General features: G+C 46.3%; 1 protein-coding gene and 2 long non-coding RNA genes across 12 annotated transcripts in view; 2 read left to right on the top strand and 1 right to left on the bottom strand.

The window, feature by feature from the left end:
• The window catches only part of LOC115298227, a 28,379-nt gene extending 16,199 nt beyond the window's left edge, over positions 1-12,180 (top strand). For 4 of the 10 annotated variants that reach the window (XR_003911669.1, XR_003911666.1, XR_003911664.1 and 1 more), the window contains exons 2-5: positions 4,523-4,666; positions 6,167-6,293; positions 9,422-9,557; positions 11,643-12,180. This is a non-coding gene — a long non-coding RNA (uncharacterized LOC115298227). Of the gene's footprint in view, positions 1-1,171; positions 1,305-1,479; positions 1,622-4,522; positions 4,667-6,166; positions 6,294-8,432; positions 8,572-9,421; positions 9,558-11,642 lie in introns of all 10 variants that reach the window. The other 6 variants (XR_003911661.1, XR_003911662.1, XR_003911663.1 and 3 more) reach the window with 4 other exon arrangements.
• Positions 12,177-20,309, bottom strand: ENSA (endosulfine alpha). Its single transcript, XM_029946720.1, has 4 exons — positions 20,112-20,309; positions 17,328-17,450; positions 15,891-16,057; positions 12,177-12,922 (listed from the first exon to the last, which is right to left on the bottom strand). Exons 1-4 carry the CDS (start codon positions 20,166-20,168, stop codon positions 12,907-12,909), a joined length of 363 nt encoding a protein of 120 aa, XP_029802580.1. The 5' UTR covers positions 20,169-20,309; the 3' UTR covers positions 12,177-12,906.
• Positions 20,248-22,861, top strand: LOC115298228. Its single transcript, XR_003911671.1, has 3 exons — positions 20,248-20,521; positions 21,231-21,290; positions 22,669-22,861. It is a non-coding gene; the product is annotated as an uncharacterized LOC115298228 (long non-coding RNA).
• The last annotated feature ends 1,622 nt before the right edge of the window (positions 22,862-24,483 follow it).

The following is a 24,483-nucleotide window of genomic DNA, read 5'->3' as shown; positions in this document are numbered from 1 at the left end:
AAACCAAGCAACCCTCTTCCCTCCCACAGTTCGGCCCTTCGTCACCCCACAGGACAAGGGGCGCTCCCACAGTCATTTCTACCTACTGTCAGAGGAAGCACAAGCCAAGATTTCCAAAGGCGCTAGTAGCAGCTTCCCAGGTGTCCCAGAGTAGGATCTTATTTTAGCAGAACAAATTCCGTTTATTGAGCATCTATTTTGCCAGCCCTGATCCACGTTTCTTTACTATACCTAATTAATTCTAACAAAAGCCATATAAGGTTTGTATTATAATTATCTTCATATTACAGATGAAGGGACTGATGCTCAGAAAGGTTAAGTACTTCTGTTCCTTTTTTAAAAAAATTTTTTTATTTTTGAGAGAAAGAGAGAGACAGTGCGAGAGGGGAGGGTCACAGAGAGAGGGAGACACAGAATCCGAAGCAGGTTCCAGGCTCTGAACTGTCAGCACAGAGCCCAACGTGGGGCTCGAACCCACAAACTGTAGATCATGACCTGAGCTGAAGCCAGATGCCTAACTGACTGAGCCACCCAGTGCCCTTGTTCTTTCTTTTTTTTTTTTTTAAATTTTTTGTGTTTATTGATTATGACAGAGATAAACAGAGTACAAGTCAGGGAGGGGCAGAGAGAGAGGGAGACAGAGAATCTAAAGCAGGCTTCAGGCTCTGAGCTGTCAGCACAGAGCTGGATGCGGGGCTCAAACCCACACACCATGAGATTATGACCTGAGCCAAAGTCAGACACTCAACTGACTGAGCCAGCCAGGCGCCCCTAAGTATTTATGTTCTTAAGCTGTGACTTCCTGAGGCAAAGGAGATGCTTAAGAACAGTATTTGTCAGTGGGAAGTGATATCTAGAAGCAGGAATGAGAAGCATGGAAATGTGTGGAGAGGGACGCCTGGCTGGCTCAGGCGGAAAAACATGTGAGTCTTGATCTCGTGGTTGTGAGCTCAAGATCCATGTTGGGCATAAAGATTAAATAAATAAAAGCTTAAAAAAATGTGTGGAGAATAGAAGAGGTAGGATGATAGATAGCAAATGACAATGCATGTCCCAGCAAGAACTGCCATTCATCCCAACCACTCGGACTCAGCTGGGCTGTGCTCTAGGGGTGTGTGTAAACACGTCTCTATAGCAACCATCTGCTTTCTGTCTTTTTATGATAATACAGGCTAAATATGGGCACTGGTGAGGATGAGTGTGGCTGGGGAGGGGAAGTGGACTGCTGAGTCAAAGGAAAATCGTGCAGAAAGGGCAGATTCCTTTGCTGTACCCTCATCTACGCCTTCCAGCCCACCCCCAAGGTAGGAAAGGGGCTTAAGGCCCTGATCCCTCTTTGGTTCATAGCAGTCACAGTTAAGAGCTAAGCCCTGCATAAATTTTGTCTTAACCAAGTATGTAAATTCCTATGCAGTCAGGGGGAATCCCCTTGGCTCAAAAGGGGGAGGGTAGAAACTTTTGCTTCCTATTTCACCCCAGGTGCCACTTTCGGGGCCACAGAGGTAGAAGTTGGAGGATCCCATCTTCTGAGAGCATGGCAGCCCCACAGGAAGACGGGGTGAGGAGGCACAGGGTCCAGCAGTAAGGCACTGCTGAGACAATTAACGCAATCGGGAGTGAGGTACAGGAGCCCCTCCTTAAGTCAGCACCGTGGTTCTCAGCCAGGGGAACCTAAAACACCTGGCAATGTCTGGGGACTTTGGTTGTTCTGACTGAGCATCTACTGAGTAGAGAGCTGCCGTTAACATCTCTAAAATACACAGGACAGCCCCCACAACAAAGATGTACCTGGTCCAAAAGTGTTTCCAGTCCCCAGGTAGAGAAACTGTGAGTTAGAAGATGCTGGTCCTACATTAGCCCTCTCCTTGATCTGCGTCAGAGCACCATCACATGTTACCTGGAGGAGACACCGGGGACACCAGCCTGTTCACCTGGGCCCTGAGCTCCTCTCAAGCTTCCCACCCAAGCATTTAGTTTGTTTACTTTTTCTTTATGTTTACTTGCGAGAGCAGGGGAGGGGCAGAGAGAGAGAGCGCGAGCAAGACCATCCTAAGCAGGCTCTGTGGGGTCAGCACACAGCCTGATGTGGGGCTTGATCCTATGAGCTCATGACCTGAATTGAAATCAAGAATAGGGGGCGCCTGGGTGGCTCAGTTGGTTAAGCCTCCGATTTCGGCTCAGGTCATGATCTCATGTTGGTAAGTGAGAGCCCCATGTTGGGCTCTGTGCTCACAGCTCAGAGTCTCCAGAGTGCTTAGGATTCTGTGTCTCCCTCTCTCTCTGCCCCTCCGCCTCTCATGCTCTGTCTCCCTGTATTAAAAATAAATAAAATATTATAAAAAATCAAGAATAGGATGCTAAACTAACCAAGCCACCCAGGCACACCTTGTTGGTACTTCTAATAAAAATAAATGCAAGCCAGAGTCCCAAACTTGCTGTGAAATTGGCTTCTGTAGATGACCTTGGATGTAGGCAAAGCTGCCTTTAAAGGCTGCAGAGCTAGGCAAAAGGCAGCCCCAGTTCTACCATTTGTGAAGTGAGTACACTGAATGCATGATCTCTAATGTCCCTTTAGTTCCAAAACTTTGTACTTCTGAATGTTTTCTATATGCAGTTTTATCCAGTTTGGTCACCGGAAAAGAAAATGACTCAGAAGTGCAAGTAGGGAAGTCCAAAGGTGACTCAGACACAGACCTTACTGTTGAGCCAGGACTCACGGTCACTAATGCCAGGCCTTCTCTCTGTGCCTCTGACTAGGTGGTCTCCTCATAGGGTAATTTTAGCAACAGTAAGTTGCTTCTGCCAACCACTCACTCCCGCCCCCTGCCAACAGGTCTGCTAATGCATGAGAGGTTTCCTTCTCGTTAAAATATAAATGTTCTAGGGGCACCTGAGTGGCTCAGTCGGTTAAGCATCTGAGGCTTGGTTTTAGCTCAGGTCATGCTCTTGAGGCTTCATGAGTTCGAGCCCCATATCCAGCTCTCTGCTGGCAGCACAGAGCCTACTAGGATTTTTCTCCCTCTGCCCCTCCCCTACTCTTACTGTCCTTGTAGCCCTCAAGCTGAATAAGCTTAAAAAAATATAAATATTCTAGCATATGTATCAGTTTGATGTTACCGTTGAGGTAGGTCGCTGACGCTTGTTCGGAGCGCCTGGGGGCTCAGCTGGTGGGGCGTCCGGCTCCGGCTCAGGTCAGGTCTCACAGCTCGTGGGTTTACGCCCCGACGCTGACGGCTCCGAGCCTGGAGCCGCTTCAGATTCTGCGTCTCCCTCTCTGTCTGCCCTCCCCTGCTCGTGCTCTGTGTGTCTCTCAAAGATAAACATTAAAAAATATATATATATAAAAAAAGAATAATGCTTGTTCATGGGTTTGTAGTCCTAGAGGTTAATATGAATCATTTGAGAGACATTCATATACTGTATAAACTCCTTTTCAACTATATATTTTAGTTATAAGTTCATATTTTGTTTTAATAAATGTCAAAACAAGGTTCAAAAAAGATCCATCTAAATACACTAAGGGCCTCTGTCACCAAAGCGCCATTTATATCAAAACTTTTCTTTTAACTGAAGGGGCCACTTTACCACAGTGTGGTTATCAGTGTTGAGTGCTCTTCCTGTCATAAGGAGACATTTTAATGTCTCACAGAAAAGCTATCCTTTGTTGACAGAGTATTTGGCTCTTATTTGTCCTTAGTCATGTGGCTCATTTAGAAGTTCTCCCAAAGACGGGGAGAACTGCCTTCCACAGTTGCGCTCTCACTGGAGGTGTCAGCTTTCTGCTCAGCGCTCTTGCTACTGTTCAGAGACTCATGCAGGAGGTCACACTCTTTTTAAATTTTTCTGAATATTTATAGTAACAACAAACAATTCTTCAACAAGTATTTATTGAATGCCTGTTATGTAATATTCCTTAATAAAATTTTTTAAATGTCTATTCGTTTTTGAAAGAGAGAGACAGGGAGACAGAGAATCCGGAGCAGGTTCTAGATTCTGAGCTATCAGCACAGAGCCTGATGTGGGGCTTGAATTCATGAGTTGTGAGATCATGACCTGAGCTGAAGTTGGATGCCCAACCGACTGAGCCACCCAAGCGCCCCTTTAAAATTTTTTTAACATTTTTCTATTTATGAGACAGACAGAGAGAGAGAGAGAGAGAGGGAGAGCGCGTGCGAGCATGAGTGAGGGAGGGGCAGAGAGAGGAGGAGACAGAGTCTGAAGCAGGCTCCAGGCTCTGAGCTGTCAGTACAGAGCCTGACACAGGGCTTGAACTCATGAACTGTGAGATCATGACCTGAGCCAAAGTCAGACACTTAAACGACTGAGCCCCCAGGCACCCCTGTTATATACCATTCTTGATGGTGAGGATACAGCAGTAAATAAGACAAAGCCCTGGGAGTTCACTAAATACTTGTTAAAGAAGTGAATGAAGGCCCCTCTGCCGGTGGTTTGCTTTAGTCTAGCCTACTTATTCCTTTTTATAATCAGTTTCAAACTACTGCTCCATTCTCTTTTTTCCTAGGATGCCTTGTTGGAGGTGGAATGCTGACCCAGCCACCTGGGACCCTGAGAGGCAGGCCTGAGGAGACTGTGCTCCACAGTCCTCTGGGGCCTTCAGTAAAGACTGATACCAAATGACTTTTAATCCAAAGTTGAGAACCTCAAGGTGAATTCATTGCACAGGCGGTCCCATCTCTCTACAATCTTTGGTTTCTGCCTCAAATGCAGAATTCTCCCTCTTATACCTTCATTTCCGGTCCCCTCATTTGTCTCATGTCGCACACAGAAACTCTTAAGAGGAATTTCCCTCAACCCACTCATTCAAATTACACCTACGTTTCCCCTCAGACACTGCTTTCTTTGCAGCCCTGGAGGGTTTTCCCCACCTCCAATATCAGAAAGTGGGGAAGCAGAGATACTCCTACCTCCTTAATGTCATTGTCAGGCCACTATTCTTCCAAGATACTGACAAGTCATTCCTCCTGCTTTGGAGTTTACTCCACCAGGCAAAACTCTCCATGTTCTTTGCTGCGCCTGGTCACTTCTGTACCAGGACTAGGCTCCATCTTCTCCCTAATCCTGCATAATTCTGGGTTGATTCCAACACCTTGGTTTACAGATCCAATATTCCAAGCCCATAATTCTCAGTTGTTGTTGTTTTCTAAGCTAACTGGTTTAACCTTCCTTTTATAAAAAAAGACAGTTGGGTTTAACAAGAGGTAACAACAAAACCACATATACATGCGCTACCTACCTTTGCAGCTGCATGTAGGAACTCCTTTGTTCTTTGACTCTAATGACCTTCACTTTTACCCTACCTTAGACACCCATTTCTACTACCCATTTCGTTACATGGAAGAGTTCCAACTCTAAAATCTTAACTCTAACATCACTTTGACCACAGGTCCTGAGCTTCCAACTTGATCACTTCTTTCACTTCTAAATCATCAGCTCTTTGACCTTATCAAGACCTTCTTTGGCCTACCTTTTCACCCAGTCTGAATCAGGTGGATATCTTGAACTGTCTCTCCCCAGCACCTTCTATCCCCTTATTCTCTTGTCAGTCCACTCCATGTGTCTACAGATCATGACCCAGGAGCTACACAATAATGCTTCTTCTCTGCTCTTGTACCCAGGCCGCTGGGCATTGCTAGAGAAAGTAGCAGAAATGTAGATTGGCACCATTCCAGCACATTACACATTCCAAGGATTACACACGCATGGTTTCCAATCTGTTAGGCCCTGGACACTTGTTCTCTAACTCTTTTACTGAGTAGTATTGTCAGCTCTCTTTCATTCCTCTCCCTTTCAACCTCTCTTCTAAACTATGGCGATTCTTCTTAAGCCCCCCAACTAGCGACCTTACATCTCCGCAACAAACAACGAACCCATCAGAGAAGGACCCCCATCAATCACTGACCCTCAGTCACAAACAGCTGTGAGTTTACCCATCGTTATATTTTCACCTTGAGCCTCAAGCAGGATGCAATACACATTTCCCTGCTTGAGACCAGTTTCCTACTTGCCTGGCTTGCAAATGAAAGTAGCCCCGGCACCCCGCCTTGCATAGTGGTTGGCACATAATAAATGCTTCATAAATGTATGTTGAAATGTTTAATTGACCATATCCATCCAAACTCATTTACATCACCTCCTTTTTCTTCAGAACCCTTTTTAGTTATCATTCTCTCCTGAGCTTCAACTCTTACTGGTTCCTTTCACTCAAGTCAACAAATGTACCTAAACTGTTATCCGACAACACCGAAACCTTCCCATACCACTTGGTTCTACAGGTAAGACTCTACCTCTACCAATCCGTTAACACTGGTGTCTTCAGAAGGTTACTAATAGCCAAATCAAATGGATCTGCAATCAACTGCCCTTTAGTCCATTTTTAAAAAACATTTTGTGATTTTTTATTATTGTTTTTAGAATTAAAATGACTTCTAATTATCAAATATACACTCATTTCCAAAGTCTGGAAAAGTATAGAAAGTGGACATACATATGCACTCTAAATTATAATCCTGACAAATCGAGTTACCCACTATTGTGGCATATTTCTTTCTTGAAATTTTTGGGCAACTTTTTTTTTTTAAGATATTATTTTTAACCTCTACACCCAACATGGAGCTCGAACTCACAACTTCAAGAGTTGCATGCTCCAATGACTGAGTCAGCCAGTCACCCCTTGGGGCATTTTTTTAAATTAAAGTTTTAAAAATGTTTATTCATTTAAAACATTTTTAAAAATGTTTTATTTATTTTTGATACAGAGAGAGAGACAGAGCATGAGAGGGGGTGGGGCAGAGAGAGAAGGAGACACAGAACCAGAAGCAGGCTCCAGGCTCTGAGCTGTCAGCACAGAGCCTGACGCGGGGCTCGAACCCACGAACGTGAGATCTGACCTGAGCCGAAGTCGGAGGCTTAACCGACTGAGCCACTCAGGCACCCCAAAAATGTTTATTCATTTTTGAGAGAGACAGGGTGCGAGCAGGGGAGGAACACAGAGACGGACATACAGAATCTGAAGCAGGCTCCGGGCTCTGAGCTGTGAGCACAGAACCCAATGCGGGGCTCAAACCCAAGAATCATGAGAGATCATGACCTGAGCCAAAGTCAGATACTTAACCAACTGAGTCACCCAGGTGCCCCAAGGGGCACTTTTTATTACATATGTGAGAGTCTTAATTTCTTACTTCATCAACCTCCAGTAGCATTTTACATTATTGACTCAGTTCCTCCATTAAACTCTGTCACTGGGATGACAGCTTCCAGATTCTATTTTGTTGGGCCCTTTTCTTTACTTTTATTTTTATTTTAAAATATTTTATTTTTGATACAGAGAGAGAGCATGAGAAGGAGAGGGGCAGAGAGAGGGAGACACAGAATTAGAAGCGGGCTCCAGGCTCTGAGCTTATCAGCACAGAAACCCATGCGGGGCTCAGAGCCATGCATGTGAGATCATGACCTGAGCCGAAGTTGGGGACCCAACCAACTGAGCCGCCCAGGCGCCCCAAGGGCCCTTTTCTTTATTTCCTTCACATGGGAGCTTTCATCAGGGTCAGCCTTCCAGTTATTCTGCTCTATATGCTTTCACTTCCGTGGTTTTACTAAGTGTACCATGTAATACACAGGATCTACATTTCCTGTTCTGGCTTCTTTTCCACCCTTTGGACTCATAAATCCAGTAACTTAATGGGTCATCTTCTATTCTTGGATGTCCTTCCTATAGGCACCTCATATCATCCTTTCTGCACACAGGACTCCTGACCTTCCTTGTTAAACTTACTCTTTCAGTGGTAGTTTCTCTCTAGGTTATGGCATCGTCCTTTACCCAGTAAGCAAGGCCAGACACCTGGGGATCTTTTATTAGAGTCCTGTCTCTTCCCAAGTCCCACACCCCGTATTAAGTTCTGTTGACATGTTTCCTGTGCATCTCTTGAATTTGTCCTCTCTTCCTCATCCCCACTATCCTTGCCTTCTTTAGTTCCTAATCATATCTCGCCTAAGTTAGCAACACAACAGTCTGTCTTATTCATAACTGGCCCATGGTATCAGTTTACTAAGTGGAGTGAGGTACAGAATTCCGCACTTAATGTTTCATCGCTACTTCAAGTTTATGCCACACATTGAATCATCATCTTCTTGTTACAACTGCCATATCCCTTAACTCCCCACCCTGTTAACAGCACCTCTACATACATCAGTTTTACCCTCTCCAACTTCTTGCCCACACTGTAGTCCAAAAGATTATTCTAACGAGCCAATCTGACTCCTGGCATTCTTTTGCTCAGTCTTTATAGACAGCGCTTCTCATTGCCTCCAGCATAAAGTCCAAAGGGCCCTCCGTGCTTGGCCTTCTGCTTCCTTCCACCCGACTCCAGCCTCGCCTACTGCATGGCATGCTCCAACCACTCAATTATTTTCAGTTTCCAGAATGTAATGAATTACATCTGTATCTTGTCACATGCTGTGCTTCCATTTGGAAGACCCCTTTTCCTGATAGAACCCTTCACCTGATGGTCCTACTGTATCAGATTTCAGCTCTGTTCTACCTCCTCAAATTAGGTGAGTGCTTCCAGACCATTTTGTGCTTATCCCTTCTTGTATTCTAATGTCTTGTCTCCCCATCTTTATTCTATCCCTCTGTCATCTGTAAGCTCCTTGAGGGCTCCTTAGTGCCGTTGGAATCCCTGAAGAAAGGGCTTACACACCTTATCTGGTTTAATCAGCACAGCCACCCTTTATGGTAGGTGCCACGTCATTCCCTTTTTACAAATAAGTAAACAAAAGCAAATAGAGTTTAAGAATCTCGTCCTGAGTTGCCAAAATATATCAAGACCAGACAGCTTTGATGCTAGAACCAATCCATCACTAAATTCTTCACCTTTTGAAAAAAAATTGTTTTATGTTGTTATTTAGAGAGAGCATGCGAGCGCGTGGAGGCGGGGCAGAGTGAGAGACAGAATCTGAAGCAGGCTCCAGGCTCTGAGCTGTCAGCACAGAGCCCGATGGGGGGCTTGAACCCACAAATTGGGAGATCATGACCTGAGCCAAAGTTGGACACTTAACTGACTGAGCCACCCAGGAGCCCCTAAATCTTTCACCTTCAAATTCCTTCGCCACATGACTTAGCAGGAACCTACCTAAAATACAGATTCCTCTTTGCCATCCCCTCAGAGGCCCTTAGCATGCCTGCCTATCCTGACCTCTGTCATGTGGCCCATCTGCCTTATACCAGCCAGGACTGATGCTGCTGTTGCAGTACCGCCGAATCCACACAGTCTCATTCTTCTCTAGGTGTTGGTCTGTCTACCGAAATGCCCCTTGTCACCTTACCTTTCTGGGGAAATCCCTTTCCTCCTGCAGAATGCACTCCACGAGTGTTCCTGCTCACTCCTTCCCTGTCCCTTTGCAGAGCGTGGAGGACTCCTGCCTCCATTCTCAGAAGCTGTGACTGCTTCAGTTCCCTCCCTTGGACAATGGCAGCAGTAAGACCCCTACTCAGAGTGGCTGTGAGGACGCCTTAGTGCTCAGCATGGGGCTTGACCCAGGTAAGTACTCGCACCGTTTAGCAATTATTTACTCATCCCCATTCCTCTCTGTAGCTAGGCCTGTACTACTCAAGTTTAACACCATAGCAGGATTTCTCTGCGTGGAAAAAGAAAGCACCCATGTATCACTTATATTTTAGCACAGTGTCTGGCCTATTTTGGGCTTTTATTAAGTAATCAGACTGGACAATTTCCATTTCCACCACCAGTATTTACCTAAGGATTCCAGCCCTTTGGATGTTCCGTTCTGTTCTCAGAATTCTTTTACCGCAGCTCGAGTGAGCATATGCTGTCCTGCATTCTATGTGGAAGTGTCATCTCAGTGAGGCCTCAAGTTCGTCCAGGGCAGACCCCACCTCTTCCATTGTCCATCTGCCCAACAGCTAATATTTCTAATTGCAAAGTGAGCATTCAGCAGTTACCTGGGAATGAAAATATTCTTGCCCAAGCCTGGGAGGCCTCACCTTATCATTAGAAAGTCCCCCATCTCTAAGAAAATTTAACAACCCCTCTCCCAATTCTCCTTCCCTTAGGAGAGTTCTACTTAGAACTACACGGGTTTGCCAAGTCCTGGCTTGCCTTTCCTCGTTAACCCTCCCTCCAGGCCCACTAGGGGGCACTATACACCCAAGGACGGCTCTGTGAGTGCTGCTGGCTCACTGCAGATACTCTCAATGGAAACCCTCCAAGTTCTTTTTCTTTTGCCTGCCTTTTCCATGCCTGGGCCACATCAGCTTAAATAAATGCTGCTGGACAATAATAATGGTGACTTCATCCCTGCCACCCTGTGTACCAGCTGGCTGAGAGGCCCGTCAGTACAGTCATCACTCAGCCATGTTGGAGTAATGGAAGAGCCCTGAGCACCGCTCTCTGGAGTCCAGGCAGGAATAGCTACAGGGGTGAGGGAGATGGGATATGGTGGGGTTTTACACTAAAATAGAGATAGCCTTGGTCCTCTCTCGGCCCCCCTGAATTCCTCAAGGCTACAGCTGAGAACTAAGGACCAGGGAAGCCAAGAATAATGGAAAAGTCCTAGAAAAGCCTAGATACAATCTCAACCTCTTCAGCAACCTTGCCACCTTCTAAATAATTTATTTCTGCACTTCAACTTTATCTGCATTAAAAAGAAACTCCACCAACCGTTCCCACATTCAATCTCATGATTTCACTCCCCAGCTGTATTCCCACCCCCTCACCCCTGGGCAAACACACCCTGAGGGAGCATGCTCTGCAAGAAGTCCGGGATTGGCTGAAGGGGAACAAGCATGCCACTAACCCCAGTACAGTCAACATACTGTCTGTGTGTGGAGCGCTCTTAGCTTTGAGTTTCTAAGTTTGAGGTGTGTGAACTTTTGCAGATGTTTCCTTTCAGAAAGACCATAAACCCCACGACAGTAGGGAATGTCTTTAATGCACCTCCATTACCCGGCTCGCTCAGTGCCCAGCAGGCTATGCAGATAGGCTGCCGGCCGAGAGGCGTCAGAGTCCCCTGGCTCAGGCAGAGAGAGCAAGTCAGGAAGGTCTTGAAGTGAAAACGTACTTGGGAAACTTCAGATTAAAGAGAAAGAATGAGTTAGATACTGAGAACGACATTCCTAGTTCAGTTTAAAATATCCGGGGCACCTGGGTGGCTCAGTCGGTTAAGCTTCCGACTTCGGCTCAGGTCAGATCTCATGTTTGTGGGTTTGTGCCCCGTGTCAGGCTCTGTGCTGACAGCTCAGAGCCTGGAGCCTGCTTTAGATCCTGTGTCTCCTTCTCTCTCTGCCCCTCCCCCTCTCATGCTCTCTCTCTGTATCAAAAATAAAACATTAAAAAAAAATTTAAAATATCCGTCCCTCTGGGGATGATGGAGAGTTCTGTGGAATATCTAGGTCTCCTGGACCTTGTCTGTCTTCCTTGAGGCATGCTCACTTGAGAAGCTAATCACATTGGGGAAAACATCACCGCAAACTCTCCCACTCAAAGTTGGGCAAGATGCGCTAGTAGATCTGATCTAGCACGTGTGAACGATGGGGTGTGTGGGGGAGAGGCAGGGGAGTTTGCTTCTCCTTTTGTAAGGTTTTTCTATGTTATGTTCACAAGCAGCTCTTGACTTCTGGAAGCCGCAGGATTCCAGCAATACTTGGTGACACTGGTGAGGAAAGGAGTCCCTCTGCCTCCTGCTGGCCACAAACAGAAAAGCTGAGATCCTCTGGCTTATGACCAAAGGTCATGTTTCTCCTTCAGAAGACTTGAGAACTTGGGAAGGAATGGAAGACTAAAAGGGAAAGGGAAGAGGGGGCCTCCTTTTGAGCTTGGCCTATACTCAGCTCTAGGTGTTAAATAAGCTATTTAGATCAAATTCCTTATTTTGTGAGCCCAAACCTGAGGTCGCTGCATCTTCTACATTAGCTACAGAAACAAAGGGATGGACAAGAGTCCGGAAAAGCCCTGATCTCTACGCCAGCATCCCTGCTGCCTCTCCCTGAGTGATGGAAGCAGGGAGCCCGGTCACATCCCGTATTAAGGGTCCCCATTTCTTAGAACTCAGGGCCCCACACCATTCTCCCCTGAATGCTGTCTTCAGTTTCATTTTCTTCCCTTTTCCCAAACCCCAATAAAGCACACCAACTGCTTTGGAATATTTCTGGGTTGTGTTTCTTTGTGGGTTGTCTTCTTCTTTTTTTTATTTCAAATACTCAGAAAGTCCCCTGGGCTCTGTGGGGCTCCCCACGCTCATGGCCCCTTTCCCCACACTCACTGCCCTTTTCCCCACAGCAAATCTATTTTAAGGACAAGCACTTTTTAAAAATGAACAATTAACATTAATTGTGTTCTCAGCTTGCTCTGCAGGACCAGAGGAGCTGTTTGCATCTGTCATATTTAGATGGACAGTTTCTTTTATCTGACACCAGGTCCCCAGCCATATCCAAGCAAACAAGGCATTTTTCTACAGAGCTGGATCAGAGCTACTCCGCTCCTGCCCCTCACACCCATCCCACACCAGCCACATGGTTGGGAAGGAAGATAGTCAGGAATGTTTTCATCAACTTCAAGCCCTATTTCATATCCCCCACAAACTTCCCACCCCACCCTCGCAAACACCCACCCCCACCCCGGCCGCCAGGATTTCACTGAGATTTCTCCCAACAATTATTTGGAAAAAAGGTAAAACAAAAAGGGTTCAGGGGTCTTGGTGCTCAGCCCAAGGGGCTCCATGCGCTGGGACACCGACGGGCAGGGGCTTCTGCCTCTCCAGCCCGCACCCGCGCCACCTCCTGACCCCTGGCTGCAAAAGCAGGGAGGGGCAGGAGCCAGCCCAGGACCCAGGAGGGCAGCGTCTCAGGATCTGGCGGAGCCCCGGGCAGCATCATTCAACTTGGCCGCTGCGGACGAACACAGAAGAAAAAGAAAACACTGTCAAGTAATAAGGGAAAAAATCCGAAGTTCCATCCCAGTCCCTACCCCATGGCTCTTCCACACTTAATGGTCATTAGGCTACCTCGCATATTCCTGACTCCGATCCACAGAGACTGGGGGAGGGAGGGAGAGAGAGGGGGAGGAGAGGAGAGGAGAGGAAAAGGGGGAGGGGAGGGGAGGGGAGAAGATGGGAGGGGAGAAGTCTGGAGAAGAAGAGGGGGAGGGGAGGGGGTAGAGGGGAAGAGAGGGAGAAGGGGTAGGGGGAAAGAATTTCAGTTTTTGTTAATCCACAAAACAAAGTGTTCCTTGCTATTTTGGAGATACCCGTGAAAGCAGTACAGAAAATTCTTCAGACAAGATCACAATAACTGGAGGCTGGCGGGCACATGAGCTGCCTGGCCCAGGGCAGGCCTGGTCTCTCAGGCATGGCCACAGCCACCTGTAGCCACGCAGGGTGACGGGGGCACACAGCGATGAGGTGGTGATGGCACGTAGGCCACAACACACATGCTGTTCTGAGTGGATTTAATAATCCAGGTTTAATCAAAGCAATTTGGATCTGAACTTGGGAATGACCCTTCTTTGCCATGGAAGTGATGTAGTTCATGCTGTGGAAACAGGTGGCAAATACAGAATGTAGCTTGTTTCTTTGTTTCTTATCCTTGAAGATGACCGGGTAGAGAAAGAGCAAGATCGACAGTTTTCTGATTTCCCTATTTCTTCTATTCCTTCCTAAAAACCAGACTTGTGACCTTAGTCCTGAAGATTCAAATGACCAATAAAGAAAGCAGCTGAGACAGAAAAGAAAAAAGTACAAAATTTGAGAAGATCGGAGATGAAGAAAACGTACAAAATTATATATATATTTATATATATAATAACATGACATATCTATGTACAACATGGCTGGGACAGTTGAAACTATACAAGGATGTTGGGCATTTTCCCCTTCCCACAAAGACTTCAGACTAGGGAAGACAGCATGAGGAATGAAGCAAGAAACACAAAAATTATATACAATTACAAGTGACAGTCAAGGAGTTTGGGGGCCAGGAAATCCAGGGATCCTGCTCTCTCCCTTCCTTCTTCACCAACTTTCTCGTACCCAACCTGAGTGACTGCCTGAGAAGTGAGTGGCCAGTCAGGAAAGAAGCATACACACTTGCCAGCCAATCCGCATGTGCACCAGCAAATTCATGGTCATTCTCCTGCTAAATTTTATTTGTTTTTTAAGTTTTGTTTAAGTAATCTCTGCACCCTACATGGGGCTTGAACTCACAACCCCAAGATCTAGAGTCACACACTCTTCCAACTGAGCCATCCAGGCACCATGGGCCGTGCTCATCAGGCCAAACGTTTGGTGTATTAGAATTTGTGAGGTTAGAGGGCAGGGGAGGGTTACAGGGTCTTGTTCTCTTAAACAGTCAGTTGTCAGCCCAGGTTTCTCTGTCCTGACCCGCAGTAGGACTCAGGCCAAGCTAGTGCCAAGGGGACTGAAGACACTGGCCACCCACCCCCACCCCTCCATCTGCTCTCCGATCTTCAGTACTGCTGTATCCCACAGGAGCCAAGTTACTGGACCCCACCGATGGCGCTCTGCTGCTCTCTCCCCGACCACCTTGGCCGGCCAGCGCCCTCTGCAGTCAATAGGCCCCTGGGAACCCAAAGCTCCAGCCCTGTCACAGCACCAAGGCCCGGAGGCTGGCTCAGTTTGTCCCTTTCCTTCTGGTCTCCCTAGCAGCGCCCCTGGCATGTGACCACGTGAAGCATGGGACTCCACCACATGTGAATGACGAGGCACAGGTCTGAGGGCCTGCAGCCTGGCTGCCAGAGCAGGTTTTTTGAGGCCGAGGCCCAGACCAGGGGGCAGGAAAGTGAGTGCGGTAGAGTCTAGGAGCTTCCATAGAAGCTAGCTTCTTCGAACTTCTCCCTCCACCCTTAAGTCCATGATACTCAGGAGGCCCTCTTGCCTGAATTTATAATCCCCAAATCTCAACTTCCTCCCTCCCCTCTGTGGGCTCATGCATGGGCCTCGCTCACTTCGTTGTTTGGGGAATAGCACAGCCTTTTTTCAGCTGGCAGTGATGGGATTTTTAAATTCGAGCCCATCCTCTATCTTCAGTTCTTTCACAGATGAGGAAATAAAATTCAGAGGCTAAATGACCTGACCACGGTTACGTATCAGTTCTGCTGAGACGGGGTGCAACTAAAACCCAGATATCTTGACTCCAAACTGAGGGCGAATCTTTCCACTATCCCATGAGACTTTTAAAAGCAACATGCTGGAAGAGAGAGAGAAGGTGCCCATTTCATGTGAATGATATCCTCCAATCTGTACATTATTTAAGAGCCACGGCAACCTGTGAGAGACACTCCCTGAATGAGGGAGGTTAGGTGGGCACTGTCGTTTTAGGCAAGCAAGTCAGTTTTTCATTTTGAGGATTCGCTAAACCTGCCATAATGGAAACACAAAGCAATAGCAGCCGAAGGGAGAAAACACTTAGAAGCACAGAAAACAGGCCTCATTCAGTCTACCTTTCCCAACTATGTCAGATTAGCCTCTGGATGGAACCTAACCATATTATTCCCAAGGCCAAGCCTAAGCAATTATGGGATAGTCTCTTCCAAAAGGACAAATCACATCTCCCCATTTTCTCACACAAAAGAAAAAGCACATTTGCAGCATTATCCAATCCTAGTCTCTTATTTCTGGACCCCTACCTGGGCTACATGAGGGTGTGAAATCTCAATTTAACCAAAGAAATGAACTCAGAGCCCCTTTTCAACCCACATCACCTTCTCAGCAGCCCCCAGCAGAATCACAGTCATTTCTGGCTAGCAAGCTGAGGTCCAACTAGGTGTTCATTCCATCCCTGCCTACGATATATAAAGTCCAGTGGGTGAGGAAGGGGAGAGAAGAGGGGCCCAGGTTACCCCGCAAGCTTGCTGGTGACGAGTGAGGACTTTCTCTGAGGCAGGTCCTGTGGGGTAGGGATGTGGTCACCAGTCACCAGGTTCTTGTCTGGTCCTGCACTTGGCAGCTGCTTATTCTTCATCTTGGCTTTGGCCATGTTGTAGTCTCCTGAGTCAAAGTACTTTTGCTAAGAGACAAGAGGGATGTTTAGGTGAGTGAGGAACTCTGGCCTTCTGCAAAAGCAAGGAGACCCACATCCATTATAAACCCTCATCAATGCTTCGATGTTTCCAGTCTTCTTTCATTAACCTCATTGCACACATGGTTTAGCATTGATTACATGTACTAATGTCTTCTCTCCAATGTGTTCTGACGTGTTCAGGTTTGTAAGCAGTTTCCTAGCTACGGTAGAGGTTTTATGAGCTCAGAGATAGCCCCTACATCCTTTATGCGCCCATCAATGCAGGATGGCTCAACCAAATTACTGACTATTCATCAAGGCTTCCTGAGGCCCCAGGACTCTCCAACAGGCTTCATCCTGGGGAAGTTAGCAAGACATATGGAAGCGTCAATCCGGAGCTATCCTTGCCATCAGCAGGAGATCAACCTCCAGCCAACTGCTTCAGAATTAAAAATGGTTCCCTCAGACCATGAATAGAAACTGGGCTTGTTCATGAGAATAATGTACTTTTCCTCTGACTCCCACTGCTCCCACACATGTTCCGTGGCTAGGACAGCCTGCCTACGCCTGCCTTGCCTACAGCAAGGTAAACTGCAAATCAGCATCACATCATCATCTGTGACTAAGACTCAATAACGAGGATTCTCCACAGGGATCTGTTTCACTGTCTATTTCACACCTGGGGACACGCTCCAGTCTGCTGCTTTACAATCTCTCAGTTAGCTTGAGGCACCTCTGGGGACTGATCAGGCACTGGGTGGCTACAACAGCAGACCCTCACTTGGTGAGGAGGATCACTCTGGATGGAAAAATAAGTCTCTTGAGGGAGCACAGTTGATGGTGGTGCTAATTTCAAGGGTCTGAAGAAAGCTATTCATTTCAAGTTGAAGAAATATAGGGACAGATGGTCTGATCTGTTTTTGAAATCATGCACCCCAAAATTTAGCTCTCATCTTAAAAAGTGCAATCCTAAAACTCCCACCATTTAAACAGGCAAATGGCTGGGGGAGTCAGCATTTCAGTTTCTAACATCCTTCCTTCCCTCAATCCTCCAATGCCCTCCACACCCAAATGTCTCAACTTAGGCCTTCATACCCTGTATGATATCATATTAGGGATTTACAATCATTTGCCTTGCTCTTTACAAGTTTTTAAGTCCTCTCTACCACTGCCCAACAATAAAACCTCCAGATAAGCATTCAGAAGAGGCTTTACAGATCTGACTCCTAAAGACTCTTGGGTCCAAAGTAAGAGGATAAGAGATTGGGTCCCATACCCCTTTCTGGAGTCTCTTCATGAGGAAGTCGGAACCTCCAGGCTTTTGTCCTAGGCTTGGATATTTGGCCTTTAGCTTTGCCTCCTCAGCTCTCTCAGGGAGAATACCTTTCTCCTGTGTGTCCTGGAGGAAACAAATGGACCAATTAAATTAAAAATTGAGAAGCAAGGGCACCTGGGTGGCTCAGGGCATGATCTCCTGGTTTGTGGGTTTGAGCTCCACATTGGGCTTTGCACTGACAGTTGGGGGCCTGCCTGGGATTCTCTCTCTCTCTCTTTCCCTCTCAGTCTCTCTGTCCCTCCCCCATTCACACTCTGTCTCTTTCAAAATAAACTTAAAAATTTTTAAATTTTATTTTCAAGAGAGACAGCACACGAGCGTGCGCATGCCCCAGAGTGGGGTAGGGGCAGAGAGAAAAGGAGACAGAGGATCCAAAGCAGATGCTGCGCTGAGAGCAGTGGGCCTGATGCAGGCCTTGAACTCACGGATGGTGGGATCATGACCTGAGCCGAAGTCAGATGTTTAACTGACTGAGCCCTCCAGGCACCCCATAAATTTAAAAAAAAAAAAAAATTGAGAAGCAACTGCTTCTAAAACCTAGAATTTTTTACTGTTTATTTTTGAGAGAGAGTGAGAGAGAGAGAGAGTGTGAGTGCAGGGGAGAGGCAGAGAGACACATGCACAGAATCTGAAGCAGGCTCCAGGCTCTGAGCTGTCAGCACACAGCCTAATGCCAGGTTTGAATCCATCAACCGTGAGGATCATGAACTGAGCAGACGTGGGACACTTAACTGACTGAGCCACCCAGGGGCCCTGAGTAGCTTTTATACTATCAACTTTTCCTGGAAATCTACCCCCTTGTGAATATACTGTGTCTGCTCTACTCCTAAATAAAACTAGACCTTTGTTCAAATCTCTAAAGCTCACGATGACTGTAATTGTGAGGGAAAAAAACAACACATACAAATTGCTTCTCGCACTATGCTCAAGGAACCACCTCAGTGACCTGGAGTATTGGGTTACAAATAATACCCAGACACAATTTTTCAATCAAGAGCAAATCATAGCTCATTCAGCACAAAAGACAGGAAAGACAGAGAGAAGAGCCAACCAGGGCTGTGGTGATCCAAGAGGAGCAGGGAAGTTCCCCGGCTATGCCTAACACACAGTACAGGTCAAACAGGAAATCAAAGGGGGTAATTCTGCTGAGATGTTCCCTTTTATCCAGAGTCTAAGGTAGTCATCTGACTTTAGCCTCTCTGAGCCATATGGCCTTCCCTAGATATCTCTCTGCCTTAGTAAAGGAACATTTCTTCAGCATTTCCATAAACATTAGGTAGGAAGGTGAAAGATAAAGAGATGAAAATGACACTATTTTTAACCTCAAGAAAATAACACACAGGAGGTTTGCTAGTATTTACCCATAGTTTTTGCTAAAAAGTCAACACCTTCCCCAGTGGGGCAAGAGATGGAAGATTGAGGAACATGCCAAGAACTTGAAATTGGTTTGCAGGGGCTCTCACTGGTGTTACTACTCTCTTCTTGCTTTTTGTGGGCTCCAATGCCCTTTTCTTTAGCGATTTTTTAAAGAGACATAAAGCCGGGGTGCCTAGGTGGCTCAGGTGGTTAAACATTTGACCCTTGGTTTCCACTCACGGTTTGTGAGTTCAAGCTCCGAGTCAGGCTTGGCATTGGCTAAGGAGCCTGCTTGGGATCCTCTCAAATAAGTAAATTAAAAAAAATTTTTTTTTAAGAAAAGGACCTAGGGGCGCCTGGATGGCTCAGTCAGCTAAGTGTCTGACTTCTGTTCAGGTCACGATCTTCCGGTTAGCGGGTTCGAGACCCCATCAAGCTCTCTGCTGTCAGCTGAGAGCCCGATTCGGGTCCTGTCTGCTCTCTGCCTCTCCCCCGCTCACACGCGCCTCTCTCTCTCTCAAAAATAAATATTAAAAAAAAAAGGACGTAAGGCAATTTGCGGCTCTTTCAAATGTTATTATATTCCCTTCCCTTGAAAATCTGGCACAGATAGAATACCAAGTGCCTTTCACAACGCCCTGAGCACAGTACTAAATGTCGTAAGTCAAATACAAGCCCAAGAAGAGGTTTATTTGGGGGTGTTTTCATTACAGAATTGTGGGTTAACTAAGTCCCACTGCCTTGGAAGTCGGGGTAGTGGTGGAAATAGGGGTCTTTTCTAGGTTTAACCCCCATTATTTTTTGTGGAACTCTAGTCCTCTTCGGTTCTGTTTCTAACTGAGGGTGGGGCACAGTCGAACCCCAACCGTCAAAATGGGTCTCTTGAGAATGTTGCCGCCTTACACTAGCCATGATAATAATTACTTCCCCCAGTGCTTGTCCTTTATAATCGTCTCTACCTCCACCTGCACCTTTCTGATGGGGGCCCCAGCCTAGTTGTTGGATCTCCCCCCGCCTTACCCAATAACACAGAACGCTTTTCGGGACCACCGGCCGCCTTTCATTTGCCCAGTCTTTCCAAAAACCCGCCCCGCACCCAAGCTTCGCCAATGATAGCACAGCTACAATGGGTTGAGCAGTAGGCCTATTAGCCAATCAGAAAGAGCATGGCACTAACTGACAATGGGCCCAACTAATCAGCGCCAGAGCAGCAAGCTATGTTGAAGCTCACCCTGCGTGACGCAAGAAGTGGCCAACCCCTGCAGAGCCTCAGACCATGGCGACCAATCCGCACTGGTGTGAGTGAGACCCTCTCCCGCCCCATCACGGTCGCCCCCAGCTCGCCGGCCCGCACCCCCTCCATTTCACCTGCTTCTCCTCGCCGGTTTCCTCCGCAGGGTTCTCCTCTTCTTGTTTCTGGGACATGACGGGACCAGGGCTGTGAAGTGTAGGGGGCCCGGGAAGTCAACCGGAGAAGGGAAGGGGGAGGGGAAACGGGGACAACCTGCGCTGCTTCTTCGGCTCCTGTCACTAGGGTTGCTCAGTCAAAATGGCGGCCTTTGCCTGTGACGTTGCGGCCGCCCCTGCCTATGGGAGCCAATGAGAGCGAGGTAGATGAGGCAATGACGTAACAATCTGCCAATAGTCGCTGGGTAGAGGTGGGGTCTTTGAAGGCGACAGGCAAGCTGGAACACCAATGTGGAAAGAGAATGAGCTCCAAGGACCAATGGGAAGCCCGTGGGGGCGGCTCAGCCAGCTTCGGCATTTTTGCTGCTTTGGTGGGTCGAGACTTCTTGCATGCATAAGACCCGGCACCCGGGAAGCTTTGCTGAGCTTCAAATTGGAGAGCGAAAGGGTGGAGACTTTTCATTTTCAGATGGAGAAGCTTAAGCTTTGCGCAGGACTAGGAGAAAATTCTCAATCTCCAGAAAATAATTTGGAAGTTAGAGTGTACCTTAAGTTGGTACTCAACACTGTTGCCATATACATACTTGGTGTATGGAGCGGAGAGACGGAAACCCCAAACCAACTTGCCTTGCACAGAAGGCCCTACGTTCCATGATTTAATTCTTCTGTACAGTTTTTTTACTTGTTCAGGGTCAGCGCATGGAGAGCACAGTTCTGGGTACATGGTTAAACAGTAAATACAGTTAACGCTAGTTAACGTATCCTGAGTCACAGTTCAACAGTATTTCTTGGGCTTTGGTGTGTAGATGGTAATGTATTAACTTTACAGGGGTACGTATAAAATAAGGGAGTCTCTGCCCTTAGCTTATTTTAATGGACATGTGGGGAGGGTTTTCACAGTGTGCCAGGTGTACCCTCAGATTAAGTAGACACATCTTCCTGGAGTGTCCGTCCTCATTTTTATATTAAAGACAAACATTCCTTTAATACTAATAGCTCTGCAGAATTCATATTGAAGTTTCATTGTCCAGGCAGTGTCTTGTGACAGCCTTGGGGCTGTTTATTTTTCTGTATAATTAGGGGTACTTCTGGAAAAGTCTGAGAAGCACTGTAATACGCAATGATACCAGGCAAAATCTGGTAAGTATTGAAATAAAAGTGTTGATAAAGTGCTATAGGGGTTTGTAGGAAGACTCATACTCAGTTTAGATTCCCCACTGCCCAATGCCCGTGACAAAACAAACCAAAACCCAAAATACAAAAAATGAAAACCAACCCCACTTATGGGGGGGGGGTAGCATTTGAAATAAGTTTGTTTTTTTAAGCTTTTATTTATTCAAGTAAACTCTACACTTAGGGTGAGACTCAAACTCATCAACCAGCTCTTGACTGAACCAGCCAGGTGCCCATGAAATAAGTCTTTTAAAGAATTTAGCAGTTTGCTGGGTTAAGGGGAAGGAAAGAAGGGTATTCCAGGTGATAGGTGCAACATGAAGGCTAGAAAAATAGAACTGAGTGCAGAACATGGAGGGCTTTGAATGCCAAGATAAGCAACTTGTTAGTAATTTAGTAATCCATGAGAGACATTTAAGGTTCTTAGGCCAGAGAGGGGTCAGATCAGCACTTCCCTTTAGGAAGATTAATTTGGAGATCATGAATAGAAATAATTCAGAATTCTAGGCAGAAAGACACCAGAAGTGGCAGTCTAGCCAGGAGTGCACTACAATACTCTGGATGGGAGATGATTGGGATTTAAACTAGAAATGTGGTAGTTTATAGTAGAAAACTGTGAACCTAATTGAGAAAGTCTGTGGCGAGCAGTCTACGAGATTCACAGCTGAGAGAATACAGGGAATGAGGAGGCCATGTGCTTCAGGGTGACTATTTGCAGAAATAATAAATTCAAGAAGAGAAGTCAATCTGAGAATGGGATTTGAAACAAAATGAGGAGTTCAGCTTTGAGAACATTCATTTTTTAAAACGAATAGGCCACTGGGTGGAGATATCCAGGCAATGAAGCCTTTGAGTAAATGACCTGAGATCTCCAACATAGCTACAACTTTAGAGGTCTAGGAAATGTAGACCTAGCATTTGGGAGAAAAGTAGGAGGTAACTGTGAGCAAAACTTGGCCTTCCTCACGTAAATGTAAGTAAAGTTGACGAGATCATTAAAGGAGAATGAAAGAGTCCCAAGATGGAAAACTGGATAAAACGTGGTAAGGGACAAAGACACAAAAGACCCGAGGGTAAGGAGAAGAACCAGGAGAAAAGTGACAGAAGTTGAAGATGGAGAGGACAAAACTAATTGCATGTAGTTAAAAGAGTGAGGAAGTGACAGCAATATTTAACAGGAAAGCAAAGGAAAGAATTAGGACAATAAAGAGGCAGCAGAAGTCTGTTTTCTTTTTTGGAAAACAGACAAGATTCAAGCATGTTTTCAGAAAAGGGCAAGGGGCTAACTTGAGAGAGAAAAACTAAAAATGTAATTATCCATTTTATTTTTTTGTTTATTTTTGAGAGAGAGAGAGGAGAGAGAAAGACAGAATCTGAAGCACTGCTTTGTACTGCCAGTGAAGATCATGATGCTGGACTTGAACTGTGAGCTGAAGTCAGACGCTTAATCGACTGAGCCGCCCAGGTTCCGCAGGGATTATCCAATTTAAAGAGAAGATAATGAAAGAATTAAAATCTCAGAGGAGATCATTGAAGAGGGAGAGAAGCAGACGGGTTTTTGAAGTAGCTAACCATTTAAGGAGGTCACGTTGAATGTCCTTGCTTTTCTGAGGTCAATCTTTTGAGAATAAAAAGGATGCAGGGTGGGACAGAGAAGCTAGGAAAGATGTGGGTAGACACAGCGCTACAGAAAATAGCAATGATTCAAAACAAAGATCTCAGATGAGATAGGTATGGATTTGTAGTAGTCTTAATACCATGGCTGTGTGACTTTGGTCAGTAACTTGTGGCTGTCTCATATGAGAAAACAGACAGCCTGTTAACAAGGACAAAAGCCCAGTAAAGAGGGACAGTGGAGGGCAGGCAACGAGGAAGTCTAGATCGGTTTGCCAGTTTGTTGAGATAGCCGACCACGGCATCTAGGCTTTCCAGGGAGGACGGGATAGAACGGCGATGAAGAACTGATCGCCGCACCGGTGAAGCTCAGGTTCGGTGGGGATGACTGAGAGGCAGAAGAGTAGGAGTTTATAGTGAGAGGAATTTCAGTGTATATCTGGGAAGGTGGAGAAATCACAGGTTACGATGAGCGCCAGCCTATAATTGTAACTGATGGTAGATATGGCAGGTATATAAAGTCACTGGCTTTGATGTAATCAGGTACATGTGAGGTCACAGATGTTGAACTCTCAGAGCATAATGAGAGGGAAGGGGGTCAGGACAGGGTGACTAACCCATATAGTAGGAATGAGCTATAAGTCTCCAACATACATATTTAAACACATAAGTTCCACACTGTGTGCCTTACATTGTGTAGGAAAACTACAGTATTAGGTAAATATGTATTTGCAAGTGTTTTAAAAGATCACTTCTATGAGGGTGTCATGCTGAGTGAAATAAGTCAGGCAGAGAAGGACAGATACCATATGTTTGCACTCATAGGTCTAACAGGAGAACAGGAGAAACCTAACAGGACCATAGGGAGGGGAAGGGGGAAAGACAGTTGGGGAGAGAGAAGGACACAAATTATGAGAGACTATTGAATGCTGAAAATAAACTGAGGGCTGAAGGGGGAGGGGGAGGAGGGAAGGGGGTGATGGTCATGGAGGAGGGCACTTGTGGGGAGAAGCACTGGGTGTTATATGGAAACCAATTTGACAATAAACTTATTAAAAAATAAAAATAAAACATAAAGAGATCATTTCTAGCTGAATGGGTCAAGGAATGTTTCAGACAAGGCAGAATATGAACTGGGACCACAAGGATGAATAGGAACGTTGGAGACCAGCAGGGGCAGGGGAGGAAAGGAAGACAATTTAGAGAACAACTTTTTGTATAAAAGGGCTAAGGCTCAGGTGGCTGGGGTCCTGAGACTAGTAAGTCATGCTCAAGTGTTGGGGTTCATGAGGACAAAGGAGAACCTGATTTCAAGCAGGAAAACTGTGCTGTTAGACCTGGGATTTGGAAAGCCTTAAGTGTAGTAGCTGGGTGGAGAGCGGACTGGAGGAAAGGCACAGACCAGCTGGGCCTCTGCTCCTGATAGTCCAGGTGAGATTTGTGAGGCCCGATCAAAGGCAGAATCAAAGGCAGAAGCAACGTGAATGGAGAGGAGCCGAGGGGACAAATGGCATCGGAGGTGGGGAATAAGGATGAGGACCAAGGG

Source organism: Suricata suricatta, chromosome 8, assembly GCF_006229205.1.
Source record: "Suricata suricatta isolate VVHF042 chromosome 8, meerkat_22Aug2017_6uvM2_HiC, whole genome shotgun sequence".
In the NCBI taxonomy this organism is placed as follows: domain Eukaryota; kingdom Metazoa; phylum Chordata; class Mammalia; order Carnivora; family Herpestidae; genus Suricata; species Suricata suricatta.
The sequence above is the reverse complement of the archived record's forward strand: the minus strand, read 5'-3'. Positions and strand labels throughout refer to the sequence as shown.